Raw genomic sequence first — 11,873 nt, 5'->3', positions numbered from 1 at the left:
TACAATCCAACAATTGTTGGATTGTATATCTGGATTATTGAGCATGGACTTTGCTGGTTTTGAACCAGTTTGACATGACTGTCAACGAGAGAGAGGGCCGGCACCGGAGGAGGGGGCGTGCCAAAGATACCATCTTAGCACCAACATAACTGGTTTGTTCCACTTTGGAGTAAGCTGTTTGGGGAAGAATCAGTTTTGTGTTGTGTGTTTCCTTGACTGATGAAGCCTTCTGGATGGAAGGTGAAACGTTTCAGCACACAAAAAAAAAAGAAACTGTCCAGATGACCTGACTGAAAATTGCTGGATATCAATCAACCTTTATATATAGATATATAAAGGATATATAGATGAGTCTGTAACTGAAACACTAAATACAGAATTACATGAAGCATTTTAAAATCTCTGGATACAAAGCAAACGTGAGAACATTACTCAAACAAGAGGTCATCCACGTTATTACCCGTTTTAAATGCATCTTACAAAGTCAAACGAATACCACCACCTAATGGTTTTATGTAGTAACAACACTGAAATGTGCATTATTGCTGTAGTCATCGGTCAGGTGAACGATTTCAATAAATTTAGTACGGACTAATTAAAATGTGCATATTTTATTGTCTTACATTTCAACACTGGCCTCCCCCATGTTGACCAAAATCCATAGAATCTTAAAATATTTCACTTATTGAATCTAATTTTTGTGTGTATTTATCACTTTCCAGTTACACAAAGTGACCCGACAGGTGTAAACTGGTACCACTGTTTTGCTACTACGTTCAGATCTTTTGTTTCCTGCAGGACTGAATGTCCGCTCACCTGTTTGGTTGATCGAACTGGACTCGTGACTGACTTGTGACTTTGCTGCAGGACTGTTGGCGGTGCTGCGATGTGTTCTGAGCAGAGGCGGAGGCCAGATTGTTTTCAGCTTCAGAGACCCCTCGGATATCTAAATACTGGCCGTTATCTGCAGGAGGCTGAGGACGTAAACAGAATGTGCAGCCAGGATGAGTTAAACTCTGCAGCTACGGTCAAAAATCATCTCAGCAAAGACTACCTCTGGTTTTATAACACTTCTTTCATGCTTTAACATAACACACATACCACAGGAGGAGGATTAGTGGAGCAAGAATTTGTAGTAGAGGAGGAGGAGGAGGGGTGGGATGAGTTCTGTAAGCCCAGGTCCAGATTGGCGGGAGGCGGGGCAGAGACGGACTTTTTCAGAGTCTGGATCTCACTGAAACGAAAGAAAAGAAACAGACTGTCAAAATTAAATGATGCGTTTTTAGATTCTGAAACATTCGTTAATATCTAACTCTACATTGGCAACAAAAGCAGCTCAGAAAAATGCTTCACGATTTCTCAACTGTTACTAATATTAAAAAATAAACTATTAATATATAAATTATAAACCTCAACAGTAGAAATAAGAGATTTAAGATTAAAAAAAAAAAGTTCAACATTTACATCAGAGTAGGCTGCAACTTCCAGCAGCTGTGATTCTTCTGATGGCGCCACCTTGTGGTCAAAGTTATGGTAATCATAAAATCTGATGCTTAAACTTTCCAGATTTTTTACAGATACTCTGAGATTTGACCTACAGACTGTACTATTTGTGTGAAAACTCGTATGAACGAATGAAACTGAATCAGCCCTGCAGCGTGATGCACCTCCAACAGCCTGAAACAAAAGCGTGCACCGGTGCACCCACCTCTGCAGCTGTTTTATCTGCTCAGCTAAACTCTGCTTCTCACTGTTTAGCAGGTTGAGCTGGTACTCCAGCTCTTGCACGACTTCCGTTTGTTGCTGTAAAAAAAAAAAAAAGGAGGTGTTAAACTCTCTTAATTAAGGGGAACAAATATTTAGAACTCTACTTGAGCTTTTTCAGAAATGTTAAAGTAAAACTAATATCAAAATGCATGCGTGTGGTTCATGTTCGTGCTAGTTCTCCAGCAACAATTCTAAAATGGATAACTGCTGGTTAACAAGTAGCCTTTAGGAATGCTTTTTAACCAAACAGCTGACTGACTTCAAACAGAGAAAGGCCTGCTCTTGTTTTTTACGTTTTATTTGCATAGTGCAGAACAGAGGCCTGTCCTTGTGTACTTAAGAACTGCTGGTTTATAAACCAGTCAGATCTAACTTTAACATTTATTGACATGCTAAAATATAAATGCAGGAAGAAAATTCAAAATATACACAACAAGTAAGGATTTTTTTTGTGCACGGCTGTGCTTTGTAGAGAAATTAAGGAAGATTGGGAGTTCTACTTTGAATACATTTGAATGAAAAGCGCTTGTGACGTGTATTTTTTTTTCTGTCAGAATACTTTATTTCATAATACAGGTTATTTAAGTTCATTAAACTGTATGAAATTGGTTCTGGTTCAAGCTGAAGTGCATTTGAATTTAAATTAGGGCTGAAATTTTGGAAAATATTCTAATTGCGACAATTTTCAGTCAGGTCATCTGGACAGTTTTTTTTTTTTTTTTCTGAAACGTTTCACCTTCCATCCAGAAGGCTTCATCAGTCAAAGGTACACGAAACAAAAAACCTGCTTATTGCAGGAAAAGCAACTCATCTTCTTGAGTTTCTACCACAGATGCTGCATGCAGCAGAGAGCAGGACATTTTTAAAACGCACCTGTTGTGACAGGTCGGGCTTCTTCAGGTGCTCCTGAACATCGCAGTTTCCAGGAAGATCGTCAAAATCGACCTCGACTGACGCATCGACTTTGTCCCGGGGGGAAGTGAGGGTGCTGCCGCAGTTCCTGTAGAGCTGCAACAGGTCGGGGGGTTTTGGGATGTTGAGACCAACATCATCCCACAACTCAAAGTCCTGAGAAGAAAAACAAAAAATATATATTTTAATGTCATCATATGCAGGATGTGATATTTTTGATCTTATTTTAAGAATAAAACTTTTTTTTTATTCAAGCTGGGAAAATATCTAAAGCTATTTGGATAAAACTATTTTATTTGATTTTCTTTAGACGTGAAGCAACCACAAAAAAGCCTTTACCTGATCATCGTTTTCATCAGAGAAGGTGATGGACGAGAGTTTGTATTCATTTTTTAATAAATATTCATTCACAAGAAAGTTTAAGGCTCTTTTCTCCAGTGGTCGTATGGACTCCTGAAGCAGGACAAAAAATAAAAACTACATCGTAATACTGACCATTGTAAAGACAATTGAATAAATGTGAACATTTTCAAGAGTTCAGTGATCAAGGGGCTTCAAACCTGAATTTCAGGACTTGATTTGAAGTTTTTTCTCTCCTGCGACGGCACTTCGCTCTCTGAGAAATCAGAGGATATTAAATGGTTGAATGTGTGCTGCGGATCATCTAGAGACATTCTCTTAGCAACAACAAGAACAACAACAAAGCTGTAACAAAATGGGTTCCAGTGGAGAAGAAGTTAAAAGTACGCCACACCTGCTGCCTGAGTCAAGTTTGCACGCAGAGCCTGTATGGTCTCCTTTGCTTTCCGTAGCTCAAACTCCAGCACTGGACAGGAAATGACAACACACACACACAGGAAGTGGATCCAACCAAAGACAAGGAGCAAACAAAACAAAGATGAGCGTAAAAAAAAAAAAAAAAAAAAAAAAAATCCCAAAAAACAAAATAAAGATCCAAAAAGTCATAAAACAAACAAACAAAAAAAAAAGAAAGGCGGCATGCAAATCATGATTCATAAAAACACATGCAGCAGAGGATCATGGTCCACTTGTCTGAGTGGTGCAAAGCACTGAGACACTTTTAGCCCTCGATTCCTCCAATTCAAAGCGCTGATGCAGATTATTTTTTCTGAAAGGGGCCCAATTTGACCTAAAATTCACCATGCGCACCCTGGATAATCGAGCTGTCTGACACAGGTTCTTGCGTAGGCAAATGCCTTACAGACGAGTAATTAATCAATTTCCAGCCACTCAAAGGACAGCCACTGCTCAGGAAACTCACATATCAAGGGTTAGATCATTGCAATAACTTTATTTAAAGTAGTAAGAGTTCAATCTTATTCAGGCATGGGAGTAAACGCTTCTGATTCTGACTTCCTGCAAAAATCTGAACGTTTTCCAGAAGTAGCAGACGACTAAATCCGTTTTTTCTCACCTGCAGATTGAAGTTTGGATTTCTGAATTAACCACAAACAAAGCAGAAAAAAAAACTCACACAGGATCTTAAGACACTTTAGAGTAAAAAACACACGCAAAACTTTGTAAGCAATGGAGCAGGAAAAACAACGTTGCATATCTGTGCACTGAAAATCCGTTATTTTTGACCTCATTATTATTTATTGATTCAAAAACAAAGTATTAGGTAGGCTTCACACTTGTATGGGTGTTTTTAACCTACATTTACATATGTTTATACAGTGGGGGAATAAGTATTTGATACACTGTCGAGTTTACAAGTTTTCCCACCTACGAAGAACGGAGAGGTCTGTAATTTTTATCGTAGGTCCACTTCAACGGTGAAGGACAGAATCCAAGAAAAAATAATAATAATTTGCATTTTATTGCATGAAATAAGTATTTATTTGGTACATAAACTGTTGTTGGCAGTTACAGAGGTCAGACACTTCCTGTAGTTCTGGACCAGGTTTCCACACACTGCAGCAGGGATTCTGGCCCACTCCTCCATACAGATCTTCAGATCTTTCAGGTTTCAGGGCTGTCGTTGGGCAACATGGAGTTTCAGCTCCCTCCAAAGATTTTCTGTTGGGTTCAGGTCTGGAGACTGGCTAGGCTACTCCAGGACCTTGAAATGATTCTTACAGAGACGCTTCTTAGTTGCCCCCGGCTGTGTTTGGGGTCACCGTCTTGCTGGAGCACCCAGTTACAACCCATCTTCAATGTTCTTCCTGAGGGATGGAGGCTGCTGGTCAAAATATCACAATGCATGACCCCATCCATCATCCCTTCAATGTGGTGCAGTCGTCCTGTCCCCTGAAAAGCACCACCAAAGTATGATGTTTCCACCCCCATGCTTCACGGTTGGGATGGTGTTCTTGGGGTGGTACTCATCCTTCTTCTTCTCCAAACACAGTGAGTGGTGTTGATACCCAGAAGCTCTATTTTGGTCTCATCTGACCACAAGACCTTCTCCCATGCCTCCTCTGGATCATCCAGATGGTCACTGGCAAACTTCAAACGGGCATGAGAACGGGGACCTTGCATGCCCTGCAGGATTTTAAACCATGACGGCGTAGTATGATACTAAAATAGTCTTCTTTGAGACTGGGGTCCCAGTTCTCTTCAGGTCATTGATCAGGTCCTCCCGTGTAGTTCTGGGCTGATTCCAGCCCGGCCTTGTGCAGGTCTACAATTTTGTCCCTGGTGTCCTTAGACAGTTCTTTGGTCTTGGCAGTGGTGGAGAGGTTGGGGTTTGATTGACTCAGTGTGTGGACAGGTGTCTTTTATACAGGTAACGAGTGCAAACAGGTGACTAACGAGTGCAGAATAGGAGGACTTCTTAAAGAAATATTAACAGGTCTGTAGGAGACAGAATTCTTGTTGATTGATAGGTGATCAAATACCTATTTCATGTAAGAAAATGCTAAGTATTTATTTAAAAACCATACAATGTGATTTTCTGATTTTTATCCTTAGATTCTGTCTCACAGTTATAGTGTATGTACATTAAAACATACAGACCTCTCCATTCATTGTTGGGAAAACTCGTAAAATCGGCAGTACATCAAATACCTACCGGTATTTTCCCCAACGTGCATCTACACATGCTTACTTCTCCCTCATTGTGGCCATTTATTTTAGTTTAGGAAAATAAAACCTAAGCCATTATCAAACTTTACCACAGATCAGGAGTGCACAGGTTGCAATCGTGACAAAATGAAAAAAAAAAAAAAAATCAAATAAAAGAACATGAACAAAATAACGAGGGGAGAAAATAAAAACAGAAAAGCAAAAAGCTAGTCTGGATGGAGTGACTTGTCCAGAGTTTCACTGGGGTTTGACCAACGTCAGAAGAAAGCCAGAAAACCCAAAGTCAGACAGCTGGGGGCAGACATTTTGGCAAGAACAGGTTGAGGGGGGGGTACAATCAGGTGTGCTTGAAAGGAGCAGGGGGGTGGTACCAATTCAGTGTATGGGCAGTATGGGAGCAGAGGTAGAACTTTAATGATGCATAATTTGTAGGTTTGATCATCTCTGCTGCATGGTTTAAACTGTCTCCTGTATATTTGGGATGCACCAACGTCTCAGCTGGTCCAAGGAATTGGCTGAATACTGGCTTGACTGGTCACATGCATAGCTACAATAAAACGAAATAATTATTTAATAATCTAACAATTTTACAGTAAATAAGTGTTTTTTTTTTCCAAACGGTCATTATGGATAGAGGTGTGATTTATTTCAAATTGTGAAATGTATAAGGATAAATAAAAAAAGGTTGTCCTGTGAGATGGTGCACGTTGATGTTCTGAAGTGTAGAGGGAAAAGAAAATGTTGGGTAGCTATAATCTGCCTCATAAAGGAGATGTTGCTTTATTTTCTGATATTCCAATAATCTGATGTAAGTCCAGGGACAGAGAGAAACTTCTGTAACTTGGTCAAGTTGAAGAAACACATTTTAATTAAATATTATATTATGAACAGTCTGATTTTATGTTCAGCCAATAACACTGTAGCTTGCAGAAATTTTTGAATTGGCAAAATCTAATTAAGCCGGTAGGAGCTTTAAAAAATGCTAACTTTATTTTATAAATATGAAAGTTAGGACATTGCAATCAATGCATCTCAACTGTTTAATGTAATTTTATTAACTTACAGAAGTCCAAACCAGAAGCAAGCCATTTATATGATGACATTAGGTATATCTGCATAAATTATCTAGGATTTAAACATATTATAAAACAATTAAAAGAAAAATGCAACACTATTTTGCATGATAACATTCATAAAAAAGGAGTTTTTAAGTACTTTTACACAACTTTAAATCTCTACTATAGTTGTAGATAGGCCTGTCACGATAACAAATTTTGCTGGGCGATTAATTGTCTCAGAAAATATGGCGATAAACGATAATATTGTTTGAAATTTGACTAAGTATTGTCAAATTTAAGAAAAAATGTTGATTTATTTTGAGTGTAGTAACTTTTTTGACCACCAGATGGCAGTATAAGACTGTTTGAACCGAAGGATGGATAGTGAGGGAGCGAGCGTGTCCCTTTAAGAAAAATGGGAGGGAGGCCACTTGACGTGACACGGGCTGTCTCTCTTTCCTTTTGTCGTTTCTCAAAATGGCGGAAGCTCGGTGTGGGTTGAGCTCTTTCGCATAGCATTTTTGAATTTTGGAGCTTCGACAAGACGGAGGTTTTTCATGAGGTCGGCCTGTTAGCTTAGCTCGTAGCTTAGCTTCTCAGCTTAGCTGCTTTTAACGATCCAAAAACGTGACTTTGGACGTTAAAATGGATTTTAAAGTGAAAAGAGAAAGGGAGGGGTCAGTGAAGAGCGCCGGAGTTTAACTTTTTCTCATCGAGTGTCTTCAGTAGAAAGAGAGACACGAAGAAACGATAAAGCCGATAAATGAAAACGAGGTAGATTATTTTAATTTATCATGCGATTAATTGATTTATTGTTTATCGCGACAGGCCTAGTTGTAGATTGAGATGTTCTGAGGCCTTAATAAAGGGTAAACAGTTTTTATCAGCAGTCTAAAAATCACTCGGCTGAAAACAAACAATGAGCTCACACATGAGCAGCTGCTGCTAAGGCCAGAAATGTGCGATGATGCGTCAGTAGTGGCAGAAACAGCTGAAAACGTATTTAACTAAAACTAAAAGGTGTGCCACGACAGAGCAACAGGGAAAAGGGTATTGAAAGTGCGGTTCTGAAAAATTATTGATCAGTTCTGCACTAAAAATACCACAGACCGTCTTCAAAATGTGACGGTTATTAGGAAGAATCTGAATCCCTTCAACAAAATCACAAAACGCTCGGCATGTCGAAAAGGCTAAAAGATTACAAAATTGTATCAGTTGGGAGTGATTCTACGAAAGCCTGAACGTTTGGAGCGCTTGACAAGTGTTAAAATAAAATAACGTGACCAGAACAGAATCACTAGTTTCCGACATCCCGGTTGGTCATCAGTGAGTCGTTTGCGCGTCGTGCTCCTCGTTACGACGCCGAACTCTTTCAACCAATATACTTTCTTGTGATCTTGTATTTCCCCGAGGTAAGCCGGGCTTCCTTCTTGGTGACCCGACAGCGTGGTTCATCTTACCTGCCACCCGTTCGTCTGTCTCCCTGTTGCCGTCATCCGAGTAACGTGCAAAGTCCAGAGAGTCCAAGGTGCTAATACTGCCTGCTCGATCTGCTCAAACACACAGACGCAGAGAAAAGTGTCATACAAGGATGTGTACATTATGGAAATACCCACTGAACTACAACCTTGCAGCCGAGTAGAGGATTAGCGAAGTTATTTTGTCTTAAGGAGCAGTTAAAATTGATAAATAGGTGTACTCATGTTTCACTGAGCTCTGCTAGCATTGTCAATGGTGTTGGCTTTCTTTCCACTGCACCGCGAGTGTGAGACTGGCCCCGTTTCTTCTCTGATAACCAGAAACAATAGGAAGTCGGGCCAAACGTAGCATTGTTGGCCTAAAGGCCAAATGTAGCCGAGCTCTATAGAACAAACGATGTACGGTAAAGATAAAACTTTAACCTAGTTTTGAGCGTACATAAGTGATCCTCGACACCAGAAAAGGTTGTTATTGCCTATATATATTCTAAATTGAGTTTTATTTTGAAAGCTTTTGTGTCCGTGTGTGTGTGTCACATGTTTAATGAACATATAGGTTTGCAAACAAAAACCCTCAGTCCTGCGAGCAGACCATAAAAACATTTCATAACCGGACGTTTCTCTATGATTTTGTTCCATTCGTCTGAATTCAAGTCATTTATTTTTACAATCAGATGAAGTTGCAGTTATTTAGCTAAACTCTCAAGTAGTGGGGTTTGAACGTGTCGACAAACAAGACGGCTATGTAAACTTAAATGAAACCGAAGGAAATATTTGAAAAGAATGGGGATAAACACAACACCAAGGAGTAACGAACAAGCTCATTCGGTTTAATTGGGGGGTGTTTAGGCATAACCAAGCCTGATTTAGAATGAGGTTGTGAAGACAGAATAATGGAGCACAGACCATTAAGAAGTCGTACCAAGAATCACTAAAACCGTCGTAATGAAAGGACGAGTTTCACAAATATAGCAGCCCACTGTCAAAATCACAGCATGACTGGATAAAATCTCTCACATGACCAAATAACTACTGCGTTATATCACAACGGAGAAGAGAATCTCAGTCAAACCTCCTTGTTGCGTCATGTGACCTGGAGCAACAGCTGCTAACGCCACACAGTGAATATTCATAATGTGCTCGAAAACATCTGGAGTTCAGGACGAGCTGGTCCAAATTGTGTCACAAAGGTCGGCTCAAGTACATATCAGAGCAGTCAGCTGTTGACTTCTGCTTTTATGCAGTATAAAATACATGACACATGCATCTTTAATGTATTAGAAGAATAAAAGTCTCATCATAACTGAGCTATGTTAGGAAAGCTCCATTTATAACAATATGTAGATTTAGTGTAACTACGCAAAGCAAACTAGTAATAAAACAAAGCATCATTAAGTGTTAAAAGTGTAAAAAGTACTTGTGTATATTTTCAAATGCTCCTGCTAAACCATACATCTTAAGATCATAGCATGGAAAAACCATAATTAAGAAAATTAGATTCAGAGCAACAAGTCAAACTGTCGTCAAAGTTTAAACACTTTTTGTAAATACCTGCTTTACTGTATTAATCACTAGACACCGCTGCTTTATTAAATATAGGTAACGGTTCAATTTACAGAATGCATACCATCACCTCTTCTGTTAGAGTAAAACAAACAAAAATACTCCAATATATCATGACATTTCAGTACATCTACTGTAGAGATATATTCAGTCAAAATGCAGATCATTTTAGCAGATCACATGAGTGTTAGCAATCAAATCAATCTAGAAAAGACGACATGGCTTTAGGCAAAATATTCCTTTCATGTTTACGGTTAGTACTTTTTGATCCATTGTACATTTACTTTTTGATTTTGTTAAAACTTATTTTTTTATTAATGGTCTCTCAACAACTAATAAGACAGAAATTCGTGTTAACTTATCTATAATGCACTAGTTACTCTATTAAAAGTAAAATAAAGAAAAGTTTACAAGACAGTGGTGAGACCAGCTGTGTTGTATGGTCTGGAGACAGAGACATGGACAAAAAGACAGGAGACAGAACTGGAAGTGGCAGGAATGAAGATGCTGATGTTCTCCTTAGGAGTGACAAGGATGGAGAAGATCAGGAATGAGATCATCAGAGGTACAGCACAGGTTGAACAACTGGAAGATAAAGTTAGGGAGACCAGACTGAGATGGTTTGGACATGTCCAGAGGAGGGACAGTGGGTATACTGGTGGAAGGATGTTAGAAATGCAGCTGCCAGGGAAAAGACAAAGAGCTATATGGATGCAGTTAACGAGGACATGGAGGTAGTTGGAGTGAGGACAGAGACGGAGGAGGACTCGCTGTGGAGAGACCCCTGAAGAAGAAAAAGTCAAAAGACTATTAAAAGTAAAATAAGTGGATGAGGACGAGTCAACAGTCTAAAAACCTAAATTTGGAGTCTACTACAGATTCTGTCCTAATTAGATTTTTGCCAACTATAGACTTATTTCAAAGCTCAGAATTGTTATTTAGTCTTGTCTGTAATAAATATATAGTTGCACGGCAGGTAGAGCAAGAACTCAGCACTTTCTTCTGCTGATCTTTCCTCTGCTCCTCCATGACCTCCTGACAGCCTGAGGAAGAGGATGGTCTCCCTCAGGGGGAGATCACCATCTGTCTGCCACTTTAAAGTTCTCATCTTAAAGCACAATTAGCAGTGTTTGATCAGTTAGTCACAGTTCTGTAATCAATCCCCTTGTGTTCTGATCCACCTGACGAGAAAAGTTGACCCCCCAAAAATAAAAAAAATAAAAGCCACTGGATCACTGCGGCCCTTGGGGCTGGGCAGGAGCAGCAAGATGGGATCCAGAGATCAGCTCTGCTCCAAAAAAAAACACGTTTTAATGTAACAAAAACGGCAAAGAAAGCAAAGTGCTACTTGTAGCATCGGAGGCAGCTACTTACTCAGCGGTCCTCCAGGTCCGAGCGCCTGCTCTCTGGCAGGTGGAGTGCCGCTCTGTCGCTCGAAGTTCCCCGGGTTGGAGAAATAGTCCCTCAGCCTCGGGAGCTCCCTGCCTGCCTCCAGCAGCTCCGTGTGAAACTCCAGCGCCGTGAGGATATATTGGTCCCTTAATAACTGAGCGGCGATGACATCCACAGATATCCGCGTTTCGGCGCCGCCTGCCATCGCGGAGGTAGCCGCGGCCGACGCGGAGAGGATGCCCTCACCGCTGGGGCTCGTACGGTTGCTGGACAGCAGGAGCGTCGGAGGTTCGGCGTCCGCAGTCGGAGAAAACGGGTTGCTTGGCGGTGGCCCCGGTGCTCCGTCGCTTGGACTTCTCTCTGTGTCAACTGTTTCACTGGGTCGTCGTTCAGCCTCTTCTTCAGAATCGCTGAGATTAAAAGGGTTGACGGACGCCATTTTTCCCAGTACAATGATTTTTAGCACAGCTAAGCTAATCAGACCCGCCTCTTCCTGGTCGTGCAGTTAGCGTTAAAAGAGGAAAAAAAAAAGGGGAGATTTTGATTGGCTAAATTTGGAGGATGCCACCCTTAAGCCCGCCTCTTTTATTGAATACTGCAAAATAATTGGCTATCTAGCTAACTGGGCAGGGCGTGTTTGATAGTTGACGGTTTA

General features: G+C 40.3%; 1 protein-coding gene across 1 annotated transcript; it reads right to left on the bottom strand.

Annotated features, from left to right (window-relative positions):
- Positions 1–812: 812 nt before the first annotated feature.
- On the bottom strand, positions 813–11,691 carry LOC119426441 (RAB11-binding protein RELCH homolog). The gene is made up of 9 exons (XM_037694003.1): positions 11,201–11,691; positions 8,246–8,335; positions 3,434–3,505; positions 3,240–3,295; positions 3,019–3,132; positions 2,641–2,835; positions 1,709–1,803; positions 1,102–1,234; positions 813–974 (listed from the first exon to the last, which is right to left on the bottom strand). The coding sequence occupies exons 1-9, from the start codon at positions 11,655–11,657 to the stop codon at positions 813–815; spliced, it is 1,374 nt and encodes a 457-aa protein (XP_037549931.1). The 5' UTR covers positions 11,658–11,691.
- Positions 11,692–11,873: the final 182 nt, after the last annotated feature.

Source organism: Nematolebias whitei, chromosome 20 (assembly GCF_014905685.2).
Source record: "Nematolebias whitei isolate Nwh7 chromosome 20, NemWhi1, whole genome shotgun sequence".
In the NCBI taxonomy this organism is placed as follows: domain Eukaryota; kingdom Metazoa; phylum Chordata; class Actinopteri; order Cyprinodontiformes; family Rivulidae; genus Nematolebias; species Nematolebias whitei.
Note: the sequence above shows the minus strand (reverse complement) of the source record. Positions and strands in the feature narration are given on the sequence as shown.

Coding starts and splice junctions, on each gene's coding strand:
- LOC119426441 (XM_037694003.1), bottom strand. CDS start 11,657: ATGGCGTCCGTCAACCCTTTTAATCTCAGCGATTCTGAAGAAGAGGCT. Junction 8,336..11,200: donor CGGACCTGGAGGACCGCTGA/GTAAGTAGCTGC, acceptor GTGTTTGAGCAG/ATCGAGCAGGCAGTATTAGC. Junction 3,506..8,245: donor GACAGACGAACGGGTGGCAG/GTAAGATGAACC, acceptor TTTCCTGTCCAG/TGCTGGAGTTTGAGCTACGG.